This window comes from Sebastes fasciatus, chromosome 8 (assembly GCF_043250625.1).
Source record: "Sebastes fasciatus isolate fSebFas1 chromosome 8, fSebFas1.pri, whole genome shotgun sequence".
Classification (NCBI taxonomy): Eukaryota; Metazoa; Chordata; class Actinopteri; order Perciformes; family Sebastidae; genus Sebastes; species Sebastes fasciatus.
In genome coordinates, this window is record NC_133802.1 from 22,552,709 (window position 1) to 22,575,645 (window position 22,937).

At 39.7% G+C, this 22,937-nt stretch overlaps 1 protein-coding gene across 3 annotated transcripts; it reads right to left on the reverse strand.

Annotated features, from left to right (window-relative positions):
• On the reverse strand, positions 1–22,910 carry esyt1a (extended synaptotagmin-like protein 1a). Of its 3 annotated transcripts, none has more exons than XM_074644350.1 (31): positions 22,231–22,910; positions 19,376–19,417; positions 16,863–16,997; positions 16,526–16,599; positions 16,210–16,282; positions 16,046–16,135; positions 15,896–15,951; positions 13,667–13,787; positions 13,297–13,473; positions 12,734–12,816; positions 12,003–12,051; positions 11,641–11,730; positions 10,104–10,199; positions 9,950–10,021; positions 9,782–9,868; positions 9,404–9,553; positions 7,948–8,130; positions 7,679–7,855; positions 7,509–7,591; positions 7,342–7,390; positions 7,161–7,250; positions 5,501–5,596; positions 5,188–5,259; positions 5,007–5,093; positions 4,725–4,871; positions 2,710–2,840; positions 2,473–2,565; positions 2,253–2,384; positions 2,054–2,159; positions 1,854–1,903; positions 1–1,317 (listed from the first exon to the last, which is right to left on the reverse strand). In XM_074644350.1, the coding sequence occupies exons 1-31, from the start codon at positions 22,567–22,569 to the stop codon at positions 1,290–1,292; spliced, it is 3,258 nt and encodes a 1,085-aa protein (XP_074500451.1). In that variant the 5' UTR covers positions 22,570–22,910; the 3' UTR covers positions 1–1,289. The 3 variants fall into 3 exon arrangements, with proteins under 3 accessions (XP_074500451.1, XP_074500452.1, XP_074500454.1); XM_074644351.1 differs by lacking the exon at positions 22,231–22,910 and adding an exon at positions 20,749–20,851; XM_074644353.1 differs by lacking the exon at positions 22,231–22,910 and adding an exon at positions 20,756–20,833.
• Positions 22,911–22,937: the final 27 nt, after the last annotated feature.

Below are 22,937 nucleotides of genomic sequence, written 5' to 3' on the forward strand. Positions count from 1 at the left end.
TTTGATTCATGAGTGCAAACTTTAATCAACAATTTCAGCAGGTACATGATGATATGTTCAAATAATGTCAAAGTTCAGCAGTTTTCTTCTTCAGTTCTTCTGACACTTAAAAACACTATTTTCTCTCCATCACCACAAATCAGTGCCCAAGCCTTTGTGGTGAGGCGACAGTGGTGGTACATAGAAGATGTTCCACTGCTGGCACACAATATAGGCCCATTTCACAGCTGCCAACTTGACATGTAATTGCAGGGTAAACACAGATGTAATTAATAAAATGAATTATGGTCCTGTTCTATTTAGTGTCACGGACACTCTAGTGAGTCAGCATGGACTGTACCAGGGACCTGGCCCACTTAAATGGAACAAGGCCATAATTAATGTTATTAATAACACCTGTGTTTACCCTGCAATGACATGTAAAAATGGTTGCCGTGAAAAGGGCTCGCTTCTCATAAGGTCATAACTGTTTTGCTTGAAAAATAAAGTCTAAACGCGGCCGACAGCTTCAGCCTGTTGCATGTTTAGCACTTGGAACACGTACAAACACAACTAAAGCATGGGTGCAAGAACACCAGCGATGTGTTTTCAGTATCTACAAAGTTTTCTCTTCATAAAAGCACAGTGATTTAGACTCTGCATACAGTATCATACCTCTGTTTTTCAGCGGTAAATGTGAGGGTCTAGGTTTGTAATACTTTTGATTTATAAAAGCAACTTTAATAGAGCTCTGGTTAAAACATATAAAACTTCATTTGGAACATAATTCATAAACACTGACAAACTGTGCACAGTTTTGTAATACTTAAGGCAATAATATAAACGTATATAAACAAAGTAATATCGGGAATTATTTGAAAATTGTAAAAAATAAAATTCAAAGGAATTTCTCTCTGTTGTTGTGTTGGATGTTGTAAATCCATAAAACAAACATTAAGACATTTACCACAGCAAAAGCCCTTTTTCTGAATAAAATTCAAAGAGGACTTTGACATGCGTTTGAAAACATATAAACTCGGTAGGTTGAGCAACATAGTTGCATTATTATCAAACATCTATTCAGCCAAAATATTCTACTGAAGAATCTGACAGCATGGATTCACCACAGTTAACACTTTACGGATGGTAAGCTACATGTAAAGTTTCATAAATACTGAGTTTTTGTGGAGCAGTTATGTCGTAATTTTTGTCTTCAGTGACGGTGGAAATTTTCATTGAAGCTGAATATACAAACACACAAATCACAGATCACAGAAGCAACACTTAACATTATATAGTACTTAATTCTTCTAGTTGGTCTCTGCTACCAAATCGTACCTGGAAAAACAGAAAGGATACAGGTTGTTGTTTAAATAATAAACATAAAAACTCTATTATTAGGGCTGTCAATCGATTAAAATATTTGATCGTGATTAATCACATGATTGTCCACAGTTAATCGTGATTAATCGCAAATTAATCTCACATTTTTTATCTGTTCAAAATGTACCTTAAATGGAGATTTGTCAAGAATTTAATACTCTTATCAACATGGGAGTGGGCAAATATGCTTACTTTATGGAAATGTATGTATATATGTATTATTAGAAATCAATTAACAACACAATACAATGACAAATATGGTCCAGAAACCCTCACAGGTACTGCATTTAGCATAAATAATATGCTCAAATCATAACATGGCAAACTCAAGCCCAGAGCTACATCCTAAAAATCGCAAGTTGCATTAATGCATTAAAGAAATTAGTGGTGTTAAAACAAATTTGCGTAACATGCATGCATTATTGTCACGGTAACTTTGACAGCCCTATCTATTATATACAACACTGTTCAGTAGATGTTTAGATTATTACCATTGTGTGACACCAGCCTTGAGGTCAATTTGGTCCAGGTCCAGCTGCAACTGAGGGCAACAAGGAAAAGCAAAAGATGATGTTTCACATTTCTGTATCTCTGGTGTCTGATGGCCAAAACCACAACGCCAACACCAAGGAATTTATGCAATATTTGTCAATAACTAACTGCATTTCAGACGATGATATACAGTATATACCTTGCCGATGAGCTCCCTCTCTCTGCTCATAAAGGAGACGTTGTTCTTCACAGACAGGTCCAGTCTTCTCTGTGTGGCCTCCTCCAGAGAGAAGTCAAAGTCAAACCTATGGAGAGAGAGAGAGAGAGAGAGAGAGAGAGATGTCAATTAATATCCTCACACTTCCTTCGCCGTCGTCAGCCTTGTTTGTGCGTCTTGCCTCTCGTTGAATTCTGGGTTGAGGTCTCTCTTCTTGGTTGCAGTCCTCCTCTTGGTGGTGGCCTTTTTGTCAGGCAGCAGGATGAAGGTAATGTAAGGGTCGGCACCATCCTTGGAGCAGGCTGCCAGGGCTCTGTGGGCACACAGTCATCACATATTTACAACATGTGTGTTCCAGGTAAAATAAAAAATGTGATGATAAAGAAGTGACATGTAGAGACCTGCAGGAGTAAATGGTGATGTAAAGTCTGCTCTCCTCAGCGGAGTAGCCGATGGTGAGCTTCACCTGGCCTGCTGAGTTTGGGTTATCATTCCTAAAGACAGTGTAGAAAACATGATTTACGTTATGAAGTCTTTGAATATTTAGGGCAAAATAGGATGAAATAAAACACTAAGGAAACCCTGATCGTTACAGTGAAGGCAGTGACTACACAATGATGCCAGCATGTGTGACTCACATGTTGAATCCACTTCTCTGTCTGAGGTCTAGATGAGAAGGAACCCATCTGGGTATGGCCTCCTCTCCACCGCCATCAGTACCTGCTTCCCCTGGAGCCTTACGACACACCGCAAGCTGAGTGTCCAACACCTGCAAGACATACGGATCATAACTTAGCATGACATTGCTGCTGCATAATAATCTTTTACCTCGTGTCTGAATGAGGATTCAAATTTACAGACTAGCTTTGCAGCAAGACTTGAAGTTGGCTGCTGTGTTGCCACTGCTGTTAAAGGGGAAATCCAAAGTCAGATTCTGGTACAGAGATATATGGCTGTGATCTCCTACATTTCCCAGGATGCCTTTCAACACCCCTGTGTTGATTGACATCTTGCCAGTATCTGTATATATATGGTGGTTGTGTCTTTTTGGTGTTAAAGGAATAATTTGACATTTTGTGAGCGGAGATTCAAGAAATATACTGGCACATAACCCCCTGTAAAATTACTACTTGTCGTTTTTACAGTACAGATTTTGTCATATTTTATTACCTTTGGACAGAGCCACGCTAGCGGTTTCCATCCTGTTTCCAGTCTTTGTGTTAAACTAAGCTACAGACATGAGACTGGTATCCTTTCTCAAAGAAAGTGAGTAAATGTATTCAATCAAAAATATTCCTTTAAACTTACCTATGTAGCAAAACACAGTTTAGTAAAGTGAGTGACAAGTGTAGAGACAATGGGCCTCATACAGAAACATTCTCTTAAATTTCTCTTAATTTTCTGTTAAGAGAAAAAATAAGAGTCAACTCCAGATGCACCAAACGTTCTTAACCATCCAGATCTGCTCTTTATACCCAGGTGTGCTGAATAATGAATCCCACTTGATCATACATTAGAGGCGTGTGGCAGATTGTTTATTATTAGCATTGATAACACCCCTTAAACACTATATAAGGGCAGGTGTTGTGATGTGTGCAAATACTCTGGCACATGCCCAAGAATTATAGAGATGCCACCAAAAATGTTAGAAGTGGAAGAATTTTAATGAAATTTAAAAACTAAATTAAAAAGCGAAAAATGACTGCTGGGACTGGTAGTGCAAGATCTGTAGGAAGTGGGCGATTATGTCAGACAGAGAGAGAAAAAGAGTGCGAGTTTTAGAGAGCCTTATTGTGCAATAACAAAGTTGAGGTTAAAACTTCCTTCGCAACACTAGCAACAAAGATAAGAACATAAATAAACTTATCTACACAAAGCATCTGCAAAGATGCTAAAAGGGCTGTAAGAAGAAGAAGAACTTGAGGTACTGTTATATAAACTTCAACAAAGTAAACGTTCTGACGTTACAAGAAAATCAAAAAGCATCAAAGAGCAGTAAGCCATTCAGAAGCTGAACGCACGCAATATCATTCAAGAGTTTTTATAGAAGTAATTGGGATCAATGGACCAAAAGTATTTCTATAGCAAACCAATTTAATAATCCAATTATCATATTTACTCTAAAATATAATAATCTAAATTTGACTATATGATATTAAGGTGTTTTTTTATGTTCCTCAAATTTAAAACATGTGTTTCCATGTCCAACGGACAACTGACTGTGAAAACAAGATGTTTTGTTTCTTATCTTGTCCTCTATAACTCGTAAAATGTTCTCTTACTTAAGAAAAGAACAAAAATAAGAAAACATTTGTGAATCCCAGAAATCAATGGTTACTAACAAAATAAGAAGAAATTGTGGATACGAACAAAAACAAGAGGGAATTTGTTCATATAACACGTCCTGCATGAGGCCCAATGTGCTGTATATCTCCTATCTTTCAGTCTGCGGCACGACATTCAGTAAGAAGTGCTGCACTTTACTGATACTGGACCATCAGTAAAATATTCAGTGCATTGCAATATTGGTTCTATACAGGGAAACACGAGTGATACAGTACAGAATTAATAACATTCAGGGCGTTACTCACATGGTCACATACTGCAGTATATTGGTAGTGTAGAGAGAATAAGCAGGATATGTTGTTAGTACCTTGAGCGTGGCCCTCAGTAGTATCTGGCTTTCTGGCAGCGCTCCATCCAGATTGAGCCAGCGGTCCAGCACCAGGCCCTGCTCCATTAGCACCTCTCTGAGAGGAAGTGTGAAGGATCCAAGGGCCTGACCCCAGCTGTGGGAGAGCTAAAAAAAAATATACACAAACATTTTTCAGACTGCATTTTAGAATAATAAATGGTATAAATTAGTGTCATCTGCATTACAGCTACATAGTTCAGACAAAAAGTGAAAAATGCTGCTGCTGTCTATGACTCTCACCTTCACTGTAAGTGTTTCATCTCTGGGGTCGCGAACCAGAAAATGAAAGGCTTCGTCCCATCGAGGGGACGTGGAACGCTCACAAATCTTAAGAAAGAACGAACAGCAGAATTTAATGACTTTTCAAACAACACTTTTCTTTTGTTGCATTCACAAGCTCATCTAAGAGTCATGATCCCACCTTGGTTTTGTGTGAAACATTTTTGAGGATAATCTCAGCCCCGACTTTCGGCTCCTTCCCACTCTTCTTCAACTGAAATTACACGCAAAGAATATTGTAATACACACATTGTAATCCACAGCATCTGCAGAATTAAAAACACTCATTACATCTATATATAAATGAGAATGCAGCTGTATTGGGACACAACAGTGTTTTATACAAAACATGGCCACTAAAAGCAACTGTATGCACTCTTTAGAGCGAGGAAAAACACACCAAAAAAAACATAAACAACCAACAATGCCCCAAGGACTAAAAGATATGGTCTCACCGGCAGGCCATGGGCACGCTCCACGTACACAAACAGCACCGCCACAGATGGCACAACCTTATTTTGGAACGACTGCTGAGACTGATACTGCAAGATCTGTAGGAAGTCGGAAAATATGTCACGCAGAGAGAGAAATTGTTATTGTGCAATAACAAAGTTGTGGTTAAAATTTCCTCGCAACACTACCAACAAAGATATCAACATAGATAAACTAATCTACACAAAGCATCTGCATGACTTTACACAATGCTTATACACACGAAACTCAAGTCCCTCGCTGTAAAAGTTGTTCTCTTTTCCTGTCCCTTTACTGTTTCACAGTACAAGAGGCAAAATTTAAAAGATAGGTTTGGATTTTTTCATTCCTCCTGTCCATACTGGCTGTGAAGCAGTCCCTCTCAGTAGCACAACTCCACTGTAAAATCCACAGTCCTCCTCGTTCTGTGCAAAAATGCATTCTTAAGATCAGCTGAAGATAATATGAAGCTTCAGCAGACCGAGTTAGACAAATCTAAATCTTTCAAGTAGGAGGTTCAAGAAGTTTTGAAAAAAAGTACTCCTGGTAGAAATCCTTTTTTAAATTGGAGACTCTTTATTTGAGGCCCTGCCTTCAGAAAATGTTAACTCTGGTGTCAAATACCTATTTTGGAATGTAAGCGCTGCAGGCAAAAAGACTTAAGAAATAGATTTATGATGGAAAGAACATCATAAAAACTGATTTATGATGGAAAGAACAGCTTTCTCTCTAAGACTGCAACAGTATAAGTTTGTAAAAAAAATTAGGTATGCACGATATATATTGGTCCCGATAAATTATTGGCAATAATGAGAAAATTATATTATTATGTATTATTCTATTATTCTATTAAATTATAGTCGTTGTGGATGAAGACAACGCGATTGCAATTTGCAATACACGTTTTTTGATGCACTATACAAGAAAAAATAAAAGAAACATTTGAAAAGTAAAAACTGTTCTTTGTTTTTGTTGCGTTAACAAAATAGTGATGTCGGTTAGATTTGGTCAGCGCTATGAAATATTTAAAATCTAATTATATCATCCATCTTTGGTCATTACATCTTAGCCTTTCTTACCTGCAGGTGTGCATAAACTACAGGTTATGAACTTCTTTTTAAAATACAAAGAGTGAAATTATCAGTTATCTTATCGGTATCTGCCATGAGATGCAGGTAATTATCGGTATCGGCTGAAAGAAATCCATATCGTGCATCCCTAGTAAAAATATGGGGATATTGGATCTTTATATTAAACCTGTAAATCTATAATTTGTCTAATGTGAATTTAGTATCATCACGGTACACATGATATGATCAAGCTTCTGGTTCTACTTACTAAGATTTGCTTTTTTATTATGCACTTTCTTTTTCTTTTTTTTATACCTGTATTTTTATCTTATTTTATGTATTTCTGTGCACTTATTTACTTTTGTATTATTTGTTAATTTATCCTTTTTTTTTGCAATTGTTTAAAAAAATATGCACAGTCAAGGCTTCTTAGGTTTATTATTTATATTATATTATATTATATATATTTATTTATTTAATACAACTACTACATTATTTGTATGTTGCCTTGGTACTGTATATCCAAATAAGAACAGAATATGAAGTAATATAAAGAGAGTAATAATTATGTTACCTGTTCGAGTCTGGGTAGGTCAGAGACTCTGGGCAGCCACTCCAGCATCAGGTGAACTCGGCCTGACTTCACATCATTCAGAGTGTACCACTGTAACAAGAGCGGCACACAAATGTCCAGGTTATTATATAAATACAAAGATTATTTGTGACATTATCTGTTCACAATGTGTCACACATACTGTATCGATGAATTGTGCGCTGATGATATCTCGTAGGTTAAGCTTGAACCTGCAAAAACACGCCTCAGTCAATACTTTATCTTCTTTTTTCATTTAAACATCAATTAAATGAATGAATGCGTAGTCAGAAATGCTGCGAAAGTTTTATTTGTAATGTCGCGACGCACCTTCCGAGGAAGTCATCCTGATCGATGTCCTTGTCAAACAACTCAAACTGAATCTCCTGTCCAGGAAGCTGGGTCAGAATCACCTACATCACAGAAGAAAAATATTAAATCTAAGCTAAACCTAATAATTTCATCAGATGAGTAGAAGCGCATTAAACAAAAGGTAATACCTCATAGAGTTCATTCCAGATGGGGTTGAGGTTCTCTTTGATAGTGTGGCTACGGAAGGTGATACCAGCCACGCGGATCTTGACGTACGGGTCGCTCTTCCCCTTCACCATGCCCCCCATGAAGTTGTCCTTCGCTATCAGGTTCTGGGCCTCCACCAGATGGATACGCAGCACTCCCTGTGAGCACAACGAGGGCAGGAAATTATACTATAGTGTGTGTGTTTGTGAGCGAGGCTGAGTTGTGCTTGCTGCTGTTTGACTGTTTTTACCTCAGTTGCAAACTCTGGGTCGGGCGTGGTGTGCTGTGGTCGTGTTGGTTGTGGTTTACCTAACCCGCCGGGCCCCAGGGGGTTCAGTTCTGATGTGATTCCCCCCTGACCCATCCCGGACCCAGAGGACGAAGGCCGAGGAGATGGAGTCGTAGGAGTGGCATCATCATTGAGCCACAAAACCTAACAGGAAACAAACAACAGGTTGTGGTGAGCAACTGTCAAGCGGAAGAAAGCAGGTTTCTTCTTTTTTGGTGTCTGTATTTATGAGGACGGCGTGTTCTCACAAAGATAGAAAGAAGAGGCAGAAAGAAGACATGCAGATGGTCTACTTTAGGTTTTATCTTTTTGTGTGTTAGGGCTAAGTTCAGTAGGCAAGCTCGCCAGTGTCTCACATTCTTTAATCTCAGGGTTCAACATGATCTGATTTCCATGGATAAAAGACACACACAGTAGAGCCATGGTATGTTTAAATTTGAGATCTCAGCTTTGAAGGGTGGTTGTGGGTGTGACACTGAAGCATGCGTCTGATGATAGTTTCCTGAGGCCAAAGCGGTCCTTTGGGAGCTGGCAGCATTTCAAAGTCTTCCACACAGACACGTCAGCTGGGTTGATTCTCGCCAAAAAAGGGCTGGAATTCATATCATACTTATATTCTGCACTACACGACACATGTGAGTGTGCATAAAGAAAGAATCTGAAGGGTGCTTTCACACCTAAACCATTTGGTTCAGTTAAAACAAACTCAGGTCTGTTTGCCCGGTCAGTACGTTTTATTTGGGCTGGTGTGAAAGCTGTCAATCGAACCCTGGTGCAGACCAAACAACCGAACCACTTCCAAGTGGTGCAACAGCAAACAAACCAACCACAGAATTTCATGTATGGGATTTTAGCATGATTTCAAAAGTTAAACTACTAAAAAATCCATCTGCTGATCGTGAAATCTGTCCAGGAAACGATCTTGTTTATCTGTATTTAAGGCCATGTATATAAGCAGTACAGCAGCGCGGGTGTTTCCCCTGAGTAACAGGTCAAAAGCTGTTAAAACTGCTGAGCTTTATCAGTTCATTATCTCTATTAAAAAGTGTGACAGCGATCCCACAGTAATACGCCTCATGCGAGTGTTTGTACAGTCCAGTTTCTGCCATTATTCATCATAACATGCAGTCGATTTGCAGTTTAATAACACTAATAATGATTGTAATCAGTTATTAATCAAAAAACATAAATATACACATCAGAAGCATTAAAGTGCTGCATGTGGGTCCTGATGACAATCGCCACAACTGTCCAATCAGTGAGTTACCTGTCAGTCTGTATAACTTCATGTTTACTCCTCTGGTTCATTTGTAAAAAAAGTCAGTGTGAACAGGAAGCTAAACTAAAATAGTCCGGACCAAATTAACCAAACCACAAGTGTGAAGACACCCTGAGTCTGTGTGTGTGAAACACCAACCCTTAGCACAATTTTGACGTAGATGCGACTGGCAGAACCAGAGTTCTCCAGCTGGAACCACTGGTCCATGGTGAGTTCAGGGGTCGCCAGAAGACGGGTCAGAGGGATGCTCAGACTGCCCAGAGACAGAGCACGGTCATCATCTTTCACCTGGTTGAAAAACACAGGGACAGAAGTTGTGGAGTTAAGATAAAGGCAAATATCATGAAGGGGAAAAGGGCCAGAGAGTAGTTTACAGAAACTACAGAGAATACGCCAGGAGGGAAAATCAATAAAGTATTTAGAGTACTAATTTCCTTGACGTCTTGGGAGTAATTTATGTGAAATCTTTGCAGCTAGCTGGGTTGGCGTGTTCAGTCAGTACTTATAATGACTTACTTGAATGTCGATGTCTTGTTTACTAGGATCCTGAATAAAGAAGGTAAAGGCATCCTCCCACACGGGGCCGTTGGTCCCGTAGCACGTCTGCAGAAGAGAGAGGAAAACATTCATTACGCTCGGAGTTTGGTTCTATGTACTGAGAAAAGGTTAAAATTGTATCCTTACCTTGCTCTCTTTAGTTGCATCCTGGATGGAAATCTGTACCATTGGGCTCGGGTCCTTGTTGCCTTTTCTCATCTACAACATATTAAGTACATCGATGTGGGTGACAGATGAAAACTGAATGCACACCATGTGAGATAAGTAATGATAAACTTACAGGCAGCGCGTGAGCTTGATCAAGATAGATGGCCAGGATGGCGGCAGAGGGAGGATCAGCCGTCTTACTGGTCAAGTTCTGGTTCTTTTGGATCACCTGGTAGAAGAATAACGAACAGAAGCAAAGAGCATGTGAGGAAAACGATCTGAGACCATAAAAGCCCGCCGCCCAACCAGTGGGCGGCGACAATTTTACCATTTTCATACAATCGATAACAAGTTGATTGTTATTGATTGACTGTTTGACAGTTTTTGATTGGTTTTATTTATTTAGATTGATCTTAGATTGTCTTTAACTTCAACTTAACTTTATTGTCCCTGAGGTAAAAATAGGCATAAATAAATATATAATAAAATTAAATCAGGCATAATAAAATACATAAAACATACGATCAAAATATGTAAATGAAACCACGCAAGCTCACATAAAACTTCAGGTGACAGCATAACATAACCCCTGGATTACATCCAGCCATCTCCATCCAACCCATAGGTGCCACTTTAGATTGTTTCTAGGATGTAATGTTGTAATTATGTAATTCTTTATTGATGCTTATTGATGATATCAATCTGTAACTCATTGTTTTTGCTCTTTTTCATGAGTATCTTGGCAAGGACACTCGTGAAAAATAGATATGGAATCTTTTCTGGTTAAATAAACAAGTGAAATTACTCTAACTTTAAATTATAGGACTTTTTTTCAAGTAAAACTCAATAATAATAAGAATATTTGTAATAATAATTTGACTCAATGGGGAAAATATGACTTTAAAGGAACAGTGTGTAACATTTCGGGGGATCTATTAGCAGAAATGTTCAGAAATTTTCATTAGTGTATAATCACCTGAAACTAAGAATCGTTGTGTTTTCATTAGTTTAGAATGAGCCCTTCATATCTTCATAGGAAGCGGGTCCTCTTCACAGAGTCTGCCATGTTGCTTCGCCATGTTTCTACAGTAGCCCAGAACGGACAAACCAAACACTGGCTCTAGAGAGAGACTTTTGCGTTTGTATGTTACGAAACCGTGGTACCACCAGCCACCATCTGACTTCCATTGCTCCTGAAGTAGTGTTATTATGGTAAGGATGACCTCTGAGCGAGGCGAATGGCGTTACTACGGTTTTGCACTCGTCGGCTCACGTTACCAGTCTTAGAATGGGAAGAGTGAGCGGAGGGGTACTAGATGCTGCCAAATCCTACACACTGTCCCTTTAACTTTCTATTTCGTTATTTTTTACACTTAATTGAATATCAGGGCACAGGGTGTTGAGTGGTTTAAGACGTGTACCATGTAACCGCAACGTTCCTGGTTCAATTCTGGCCAGAAAGCTTTGTCGCATGTCTCCTTATGCTTCCTGTTTCTCTATACTGTCAAATGCCAAAAATAATCTAGCATAAAAATAAAGCTCCTGATCCTTATCAGTAGATCAATTTCCAATTTTGTCCACATCACTACCCACATCACTACCCACAGCCCTGCCGCTGATGGGCCAAAAGCAGATTCATTGAGTTGCAGAAAGCTGTGCCGTAAACTCACCTCACTCAGCCTGTCAGCAGAGGACAGCAGTGAGAGCCACTCCAGCCGGAGGTGAACACTGCCAGATGTGACGTCCTTCAGATTGAACCACTGTTCACAAAAACAAAAGGCTCATTAAACACACATTCTTTCTCCTCTGATCTGGCTGATTTCTTTGAGCCTGGATGGCAGGATTAAAAAGGGTGATATCAGAGCAGATCACGAGGAGGCACATGGGGTCTGCCATGTCACAAGCTAACAGGATTACTGCAGTGTTACGCAGCTGTTTTCTAGAGTGAGACAATATGATAACAGCATTCTTGTGCTTGATAAATGTAATCGTGATGAACTGAATCTTGTCTAACATAAGCATTACTACTCACATCATCCACAACTCTGGCCTTCTTTACAATATCAAGATCCACCTTGGCCCTGAAAGAGAGACAGATTGAGAGAGATAGAGAGAGAATCAATGAAGCCGTGAATCAAAGGGACTAAAAGGCATTCAAATTACGACAGAATCATGGCCCAACATGGCAATAGACCTTTTCAAACTTGACAATATTAACACTCTAAATGGGCCCCTTTGTATTTCCTGTTGCAATGTTTATTAAAGAAGACCTATTATCCTTATTTTCAGGTGCATACCTGTATTTGGGGTTTCTACTAGAACATGTTTACATGCTTTAATGATCAAAACACACTCCACTTCAGCTCCGCTTGAACTAGCTTTGTTTGAGGGCGTGCCAAATTAACTGCTAGGCAAAGTGTTACTTAGTGACATCACAATGTCACAGAAGAAAAAGGCAGGACTTCAATCAAAGGCGTTTCAGGCAGTTCAGGAGCAGTGTTTCTGTGGGGGAGAGCAACTCCCTTTGGCGTGGACTTTGCAAACCTTTTACAAGCACATAAAACTATATAACGAACTAAAAGAAAGGGAAAAAGCACAAAAGTATAATAGGTCCTCTTTAATGCAGTAGCTGACAGGAAGTAAACTTGGACCAAAGCTGTTGCCCTAGCAACAGAAATATCAATGAAAAGGTCTATAGCAGAGATGGGAATGACATGAAAAGCACATAGAGACCAAGTTAATGAATGAGAATGAAGAAGCTACCTCCCCAGGAAGTCATCCTGGTCTGGGTCTTTGTCAAAAACTTCCACTTCCAACTCCTGACCAGGTACTTCATGGACAATCACCTGACACACACACATACACAAAAATGGACAAATACGCACAACAAATATACAAATATAGATACAGCCACGCATGACACAATAACACAAGGACATGCAAACAGAATCACAATGCCAAAAACGTTTCACTTTTGTGCTGGGTAGATGTTATAATAACTTAATATCTATTTCATAAATTTCATAAACCACAAAAAAAAAAAGACGAATGTGTCCCTGAGCAAGCAGTTTTCGCAAGAACTGCTGCTTATCTCACACACAAGAGCTTCCTGCTAACACAGAAACAGATAAAATCACTATAAAACTGTTTGTGTGTGACATATTTACTGCTGGTGCTTTACCACTTACACAATCCCTATGAAGCAAGGACACCAACAGCAAGCTGTAACTTTGAGCACACAACTGGTGGGGAGTGAATATCAAGGCAAAGCCATATATATCATGTTTCTTTCAGCTCAGTTAGGGATATATTTTTGTCCCTCTCACCTCATACATCTCCCTCCACTGTGGGTTCAGGTTGCTGTCCACGTGATGAGAGGTGAAGATCTGGGTTCCTACACGCAGCACGGCATACGGGTCTGACTTCCCGTCGATTAAGCCCTTGATGACAGTATCCTTGGCAGTCAGGTCCTCAGCTTCCAACAGGTGGATACGCACAACTCCCTATAGCATGTGCACACACATGCAGGAAAAAACACAGAGAAAATGTTCCTCACAAAACATGGATCCATGTTTCTTATTCTCAATTTTCTGTATGACTTTAAGGCTATGTGTTTGCTTGCAGCTTATATACTGAGACATATTCAGTCTGTGTGGGTCCATGTTTCTCTAGGTCATTCATAATTGAGTCAGTTACCCGTGGGAGAGGGGAGCGGAGCTGCGCAACGTGCAGGTCGGCCACCAGGGGAACAGTTAGACGGTTGGGGAGCACCAGGTGGGAGGCTATTGCATCCATTATCATAGTGTCCGATATGGCACTGCAAAATGAATGCGAGGACGATGTTGGGGACACAGGGACACACAGACACACAGACAGATGCTATATACTACTGCTGACAATATGAGCATGCATAAATAACATGATATCCATGTTCACAGCAACAGAGCCAACAGGAAGCACCCATTGGCTAAAGATGAGGACAGTTTTCTGTGAAATCATGTTGGCTAATGTCATTTAACGGAGGAATACAATTAAAAAAGCATCGCCAGAGGGAACTGATCTGTCAGCAACACATTTACACCTCTGACAATGCTTTAATTGTATTTTCACAAAAGTATATTATATAAGATCGCAACACACACAGTGTAGACTCAGTCCCCGTACATTACACTGAATATGAATGTTAAATAGGTCGCTCCCATTTGTCAGACCATCAGTTTATCTTCATATTCTGTTTAATTGTACTGTGGTTGATTCGACATTGTTTGCATTCTGACCTTACATAATGGGCCTCAAAAACTACCTCCATATAAATACATGGAGTCATAATATACATACTGAATAATTACAAGAACACCAGTATGGCATAAAGTTGAACATGTTAAAGGATAAGGCTGGCATTGTTTAATATTTTTCTTATTATCAACAAACGCCATAAAAACAACAAAACCAACAATGTGTTATTCTGTCTGTCAGTACTATGTCTGTGATACTGCCCCGAGAAAAGTAATTCTCTAAAACAGCTGGTGAATGTAGTTTTTTTAAGCAAAAGTTACTCAAACAGGAGTAAATATTGGATTTGTTGGGGATTATTTTCTGATGCGGATTAATACACATTTGTTGCTTTATCGTGTATTTAAAGGTGAACACCACCTAAATTAAGGATTCCAATATGTTATTTCCATGGCCTAGGAAAGTTCAATTAATATCTGTGAACATGAGCTATTCTCTCTCAAAGCCAGAAAAAACAGAAGTAAGTCTCAAACTTGTGATGTCATAGGGTATAAAGTGTGGAGCTGCTCCATAGACAATGAATGGGACACTGATGTTGCGGACCCACAGAATATTTGCTTTCTTTTTTTACACCCAAATGAGCTTTTTTCTAATATTACTTGGCTTTGTTGAATGCTCAGTTCAATGATTAGTCAATTACGGTCTCCGATGGTTTATTATTTCTTTATAGCAGACCGTTGCTATGTATAACAGACTAACAGACTCTGGAAGACCATTTTTTTGTCAAATTATTGATTTCTTAAGCAGGATAATGTGCAGCGATTATCTGTGGCAACAATTTCATCGTTGTGAAATAAACCCTTTCAGGGCGATGCAAGACCACAACAACATTTCACAACAATCACCGGCTCGCTGTACATTACCCCTTACTTGTGTTCTCAGTTGTGAAACAGAAAATGTTACCATGTACTCATAACATTACTCTGCCTTTTCATATTCTATGGAGCAGTTGCAGATTTTAAACTTATGACATCACAAGTTTGAGTTTTAGCGCTCTTGTTTTTTGGATTTGGGAGAGATAAGTTCGTATTTACTAATATTTTTGGACTGTCTTAGACCATAGGAACATCATGTATGAATTTTGAAAATGGGCATCGTTTCCCTTTAAGGCAGCAGAACGGTGCGCGTGGGATTGACTCAAAATAAACTACAGTGCCCCTGTTCATCGTAATGAAGGAACATGTTACCCTGTGCAACAGCGTGACTCATTTATGTGTTTTCAAAAGTTTTTGGACAACAAAGTAGCTCTGTGGCACACGGGAATAATAAGCTATATAAGGCTTTGGCTCCTTGTTAGTTGGATCAATTGATTGTTTATTTCAGTCTTTTCCAAGGATTTGTTGATAAGAAAAAATATATAGCATATCGCCACACATACCCTTTAAAGATGTGAACACACATATCCATCATCTAACAGATAGAAATATTAGCTGTCTGTCTCATAAATTCTCTGAAATGTATCCATCAATTCCAAAAAGTGCAGCCCCCAAACTTATCTGCATGTCAAAACTTCATCACAAACAGGCACTCCCCTTAAAAAAACTATTAAAAACAAACACCAAACAGACACAACAGATCATTGCAGCCGCACCCTAAAATCCATCTACACAGAGCTCCATCATATAAACTCACTTCAACCCGGGGATATCTAGCAGGTTGGTCAGCCCGGTCCAGTTGATGTCCAGTTTCTATGATCCAGATAAAAGTAAAAGACATATGAATACATAAGTGTAGACCTCAGATAACAATGCAGTGCAAGATCAAATGTGGTGCCACACTCACAGGCCTGCGGATGAAGAACATTGTGATGGCACCAATCAGCGGGATGTCTCCGATCAGAGGCTCCAGGATCACACGCAGCTTCCCGTGGAGCTACAGAGAGAAAATGTAATATTGAAAGGATGTTTTCAGGCCACGTAACTACCACGAATAATTCATTCTCATACCTGGACTCCTTTCACTCCAGCTTTGCAAAAGTACTTCTTGATTTCTACGTTGATCTCGACATCGCCGGCGTAGCTGCAAGTAGAAGAGCGTACGTGTTTACAAGTCTAGAGATAAATGTTTAACTAAGGGAAGCAGCTGATTTGAATTATGATAGAGCTGTGTTAAGTAAACAATGATCTGCTGCTGTAACAGACAAAGGCAAGCCCTACCCTAGTGTAGGATACTTTATAGCAATATTTCATATGTCAGGAATATTTCTGACTTGACTGACTAGGTGTTTATAAACAAGCAAAATCAAAAGGTGTGATACATTACCTCAGGTACAAATCCAACATAACTTGTCTCTTATCGTGTTCTGTGTGAGCCTTCACACCAACCACCTTCAAAGCCTGTGAACGCAACAGCTGCTATTACACAAAGCAAATAAGACTGATGGAGACTTAACATTTGCAAAGATGCACATGAAGATTATCATTCACTTTAATGAAATTATCAATCTTTATGCTTGTGATTAACAGGCTAGTGAGACCAGCCCTGCATTACAAGACTTACATACATATTACCTACATTAACATTCTGCATTTTTGTATTTTCTTGGTCGTAGAACATTTACAGAATGAATTGCTGCTTTCATGACAGGCCATTCAGATACCTTGTCTCCGATGTTGACCTTGGTGAAGCTGAGAGTCTGCAGATGAATGCTGGAGGCACGGATGGCAGGAGCAATGGTCTCCACCAGCAACTTCTCTAGATACTGGCCTATGAAGGGCCAAGCCTGCTGCAGGATCTACATCACAGAACATTCATTATTTTTCTTAGCAGATTTGAATACGGCAAAGACGTGATCCAATGTTTTGTTATGTATAAGATCAACGTATTCTCATACAACGGTTCGTATGATATCTTTCCTCCTTTTTCTTTCGTTTTTCTATGAATGTCGAGCAACACGTGTCAATTTCCACTCATTACATGCATACAGTCTCTTCAAAATAAACTTTTGTCTTCACAGGAAACAGCTTCCTTGGGTTTAGTCAATAAAACTACTTAGTTAGGTTTAGGAGAAGATCGACTTGGGAAGCGGCGTTACTTAAGTACGTCAGTTACGTGACAAATAAATCGGCATTGATTTTTGAAACATTCTCGTTTCACACAGGACACAAACGCCGGTCCCCTGGGCGAAATTTGTTTTATTTTTTGACCCACCCATCCACCAAGACCTCCTCCCTACGCTGTGTTTGTCGCTCTTTATATTTCCTGGTTCACATTTACGTGAATTATGCACAAATTGATTTTGTGGGATATACATAAATTACAGTGCATTACTTTTCGTAGGTATAGCTACAAACAGTGTATGAAGATAACAGCGAAGATAACAAAAATGGGGATTTATTCATTTTGGTATTGTGCCTATCATAACATATCGGGCATGGAATTAATCTACAGATCCTCCGGTTCAAAGTGAGACCAAACTTTTCTACAGATGTCAGTTTTTGAGCCACAGCAAAAGGCCAAAATGGGGCCTGCAACACACTATGTAAGGCTTGTTTTTAGCCTAGCCGATTGCTGGAAATGCCTTTTGCTACTGAAGCAAAAGGCATTTGTTAAGAGGAGTGAGGAGTCAGCAGTCAATGATGGTATAAAACAGTCAATATAAAAGGTTTTTTTCAAAAATTGTGAATGACCGCAATTACGGGAGATCCTTGAGCATACAGTCATTAACAAGCACTGAAAATATCAGACTGATGGGTCCAGTATGCAAGATTAGCCGTGGACAGACAGACACACACGACCGAGCGCATGATCTCCCCACAGGCGGCGATAATGAATAAATACATGTAATCAAATGTGTGTGTGTTTGCATGTATTGTAATATAATTCTGTGAGTTACATCTATCTTTTGTGCTAAAGCTTAGTCATAGCAAAGCACTTCCTGTGAATACAAAATAATTTACAAGGACATGACAGCAAATAACAAAGAACCATAAACACACACACTTCACAAAGCCATGACCACAGACTGTTTGCCTTGTAGTTAAAAGGCTTTCCAGAGAATCAGAGGACAGAATCTAAACAATGAACAATAGCTCAACCATCAATAATTCAGCAAGATGGTTATGAAATAAATTTATGAAGTGCACCCCAGTTATAAGTCAATTTGGAGAACATCATACTGAAGTAAAATTAAAAAGAAAAAATAATTGTTTTACTTCACGGGTTCATAATTTCCTAATCATTTCCTAGGAGATTTTTCAGAAAGAGCAATGAAATTTGTAATTCTGTGTTATGTATTGAATCACTGTTATCGCTCCACACAGCCTCACACTCGTGTTAGCTTCTGCATTTCGGTGTGAGGTGTAAGAGCGAGGTGCAAAGTCCTGTCAGCTACTGTTTACTGATCCTCTGGCTATCAGGATCTAACAGGCTACAGAAACAGGAGAGTATCCTATATTATTTATGATACAGTTATTGACATTCAGTTAAATGATGCCGAAAGTGCAACTCCTCACGGGCTTTTTTTACATGCATTATTCACAGATATTACCAGCTCCTTTTATTTGCATTTGTCAAATATAATGACAGGTGGGAACACTTCAGGGCTGATGTATGTTTGTTTACGGCTGCAAGTGAGGAAGTGTGAGTGTGTCACATGTCCGGAATCCCGGAGGAAAGACGTGGGCTGGTGAGCGATGAGTCCAGCAAATTGCCATCCCACAATCGGAGGCTTTTGAGTTCATAACATTTTTTCCCTGCAGAAGGGCGCTTCGTGTTATTAGTATTCACATCCACACTTGCCCTGTGCTGATGCGAGGTTACTGTACTGACAGAGACAAAGAGTACCGCGATATGATCTGAGCCACTCTCTCTGCCTCTTAATTACACCAGCAGATAATCTGCTCCGACGGAGAGGCTGCAACGGGAGACGGGTCACTTAAAGTCCACACAAGTGTTCTTTATCTTCATATTAAATGTGAGGCATTGCAGCTATAGTGGGAGTTACTCGAGTGAAACACAGACACTTTATCTAGAAATCATTGTTGTTGAAAAGTTCAGCTGAATGAAAGGGAGCAGTCCATTGTCATACAAGAATGTAGATGCACAAATGGAGTTTCTAATGTATAAATACATAGCTGCATGTGTGCAAAGTCTGATAGGAAAGAAACATACCTTATTCAGCCACTCCACTTTTTCCACATCTGGAAAGTTGACCTGTGAACAGGTAATATTGGTCAGGCATGAACTCAAATGCAACACGGCAGTGTAAAATGACCTCCAGCTCTGAGCAGAGTAGTTAAAGGTCCAGTGTGTAACATTTAAAGTTAATGCGATAATAACGTGTTAACGCCAATTCGTTTTCACGTCATTGATTTCTTTAACGCATTAACGCAACTTGTGATTTTTAGGTTGTAGCGGGCTCAATTTTAAAGCTAGACTCTAGCCAGTGGCTAGAGTGAAGATATTGGTATCATATAAAACTAGAAAACCCAAGGAATCCATTGGTACCATCCATGTCATATCTCATGTAAAATAACAAAGTTACGCTAAATTTTTGGCAAGGAAAAACTGGCATGGCCATTTTCAAAAGGTTCCCTTGACCTCTGACCTCTAGATATGTGAATGAAATGGGTTCAATGGGTAACCACGAGTCACCCCTTTACCTAACCACTTTATGATAATCACATGCAGTGTGGGGCAAGTCATAGTCAAGTCAGCACACTGACACACTTACAGTAGTTGTTGCCTGTGGGGCTTGAGTTGGCCATGTTATGATTTGAGCATATTTTCTTATGCTGTTAATTGATTTCCAATAAATAATACATACATTTGCATAAAGCAAGCATATTTGTCCACTCCCATGTTGATAAGAGTATTAAATACTTGACAAATCTCCTTTTAAGGTACATTTTGAACAGATAAAAATGTGTGACTAATTAGCGATTTAATCATGATTAACTATGGACAATCATGCGATTAAATATTTTAAGCAATTGACAGCCCTACAATATTCAGAATTATCGTTGTGTTTTCATTAGCTTAGAATGAGCCGTTTATATCTACATAGGGAGCGGGTCTTTTTCATGTTTCTACAGTAGCCCAGAACGGACAAACTCTAGAGAGAGCCTTTCAAGTTTTTACGTTCATTAAAGGCCACCGTAGTTCTCCGACATGGTTGTGAAACTGCGATATCGTGAGCTAAGGAGTGCAAAACCGTGGTAATAAATCAAACAAATCCTACACACTGTACCTTTAAAATACTTGAGATGATTCTTTTACATTGGAAGAGTTTAAGTACAAGGCGGTGTTTCCACTTCATTAAACAATGTCCCAGCTTTCTACCTATAAAATATGTATCTGTTTACACATTTAAATTAGAAGTAAATGGAGAACACAGGCCTAACAACTAATTAGATAAAATTTCAGGAAACCATCAACCACATGCACATCAGCCTTTCCTCCAAACCACAGAGACATAAGATCTCAAGATTAGGCCTATCTGCTATAAAACACACACACACACACCCACCCACACACACACACACAGTTTACTCTCTCTTCTTGCTTTCTATCCAGATATGGTGGTCCTGGTTACTGCCTCTGCTCTCTGCTCTCTGAAGTATGTTTATGAGTCATCATGTTTTTGGAGCCAGATAAGGTCAATGGCAGGGAAACAGGAAGAGGAAACACACAGAGAATCTCTCCTATAGCTAGTTAAAATACGTTTATTTCAGTATAGAAGTGCATTTCACCATCTGCTACTCTCTCACTGTAAGGTCTCCACTATACTTGTGTCATTCTTTCCACCTTTCCACTGCAAAGAACTCATGTGACATTTAAATTCACATTCCTCAGTGTGGCAGCAGTTCACACCAATTCTCCAGGCACTGCACATTAGGAATGTCTAAATGGGGATGGTCGGGGACAGGAGGGAAACGGGCAACTGTGAACAAAAAGGGCACGTATTTATCTGAGGGTTGTAATGAAGCTATTAGTCTCTGTCTTTTTTATGCGTAAATGTGTTCACTTTAAGAAGTCTGGAGCTAATGGTAAGAAAGTAAGTCAATTTATTTTTTCAAAGTGTCAAGTCAAGTCAACTCAAATTTATTTCTATAGCACATTTAAAACAACATGAGCTGACCAAAGTGCTTTACAGACATAGGCAGAATAAAAAACAGGTCAACAGAGCAGACAACAAAATCACACACATCCACAGACAGAGACCAAGATAAAAATCCATGAGTAAAAGACTGTTATAATAAGCATTATAAAAGGCCAATTAGTCATCACAATTCAAGTACATTCAAAAGCCAAAGAAAAGAGGTGGACGCTACAAACACAGGAGCAATAACATAATGACCTACTAATGTGTAATATGCATGTAAGAGCCCATCACTGTAACAAACTAAACAACAGCAAGCGCCTAATGGTAAAAAAGTAAGTGTCATGCACCAAAACATGCCCATCCCACATGGGCTTACAAGACACTACAAACACAGGAGCAATATAACATTATGACCTACTCATGTGTAATATGCATGTAAGAGCCCATCACTGTGATGCAAAGTATAGCTGAGATGCAGCTCAAGTTCAACCTGACAGATGTGACAGGTGATAACAAACTGCAGAGAGGAGAATGACCCACGATGGCAGGGTTGTAATGAATCTGATTAGTCTCTGTCTTTTTTATGGGTAAATGTGTTCACTTTAAGAAGTCTGGAGCTAATGGTAAGAAAGTCAGTCAATTTTTTTTTTTTAAAGTGTCATGCACCAAAACATGCCCATCCCACATGGGCTTACAAGACACTAGGAGCAATAACATAATGACCTACTAATGTGTAATATGCATGTAAGAGCCCATCCCTGTGATGCAAAGTATAGCTGAGATGCAGCTCAAGTTCAAGCCTGACGGATGTGGCAGATGTGACAGGTGATAACAAACTGCAGAGAGGAGAATGAACCATCATGATGGCAGGCGGTGGAGGTGTGTGAGCCATGCATGCAGTCAGTGCTTTATAAATACTTACCCAGGGAGGTAGATCCCTCTTGGCTCTGAAAGCCTTCTCGGTGGTGAAAGCCCTCTCGTTCTCCAGCAGGTACATGGCAGACTTGAGCCTCGCCACTTTCTCCAGTCGACTGTGTTTCCATCCCATGTAGATCATCAGAGCGAACAGGACGACGCTGATGCTGAAGCCGTAATATCCAGCCAGGTACACTGGGAGAAGAGCACCCAGGCATTTTGCAAAGGACCACAGCACGCCCAGTGCTCGTTCACCTGGAGGCTGGCTCGGTAAAAAGGCCGGTGCTGTAATCACCGTGTCTCCTCCTCCACCTCCGCTCATGAATGCATCCGCCGCGGTTGGCATCGCAAAATCCGTTTGACTTCACTGGCTCGACCAGCTTCAAACGCTTCTATGACAGACTGAGTGGCAGCCAAGCGCCACTGAAGACTCACCGCCGTTTTAATATAGAAACCATGGAGAAAATCACCGATAAACTGCGCGCTTCGATCCGGTTAAACCATGATGATGACGGCTGCTGCTTCTGCTTCTCTCCACTCCTCCTCAGTTCCTTCTGCAGCAGGGCACCGTTTCATTTACGTGTCAAAGCTTCTCTCTTCTTCACAGAGCAGAGCAAGCAAGCAGAGACCAAAGACCCGTGAGTGAGGGCGGGCGCTTCTTGTTTCAAGCCCTCCTTTCCTTTCACATGAAATCCAGTAGAAACCTTAAACCCT

Bases quoted from the DNA above. Each gene is read 5' to 3' on its own strand.
- esyt1a (XM_074644350.1), bottom strand. From the start codon at position 22,569: ATGCCAACCGCGGCGGATGCATTCATGAGCGGAGGTGGAGGAGGAGAC. The intron at 13,474-13,666 runs GTAACTGACTCA...CACATGCTATAG, and splicing joins TCCGCTCCCCTCTCCCACGG to GGAGTTGTGCGTATCCACCT. The intron at 2,385-2,472 runs GTCTCTACATGT...GTGTGCCCACAG, and splicing joins ATCACCATTTACTCCTGCAG to AGCCCTGGCAGCCTGCTCCA.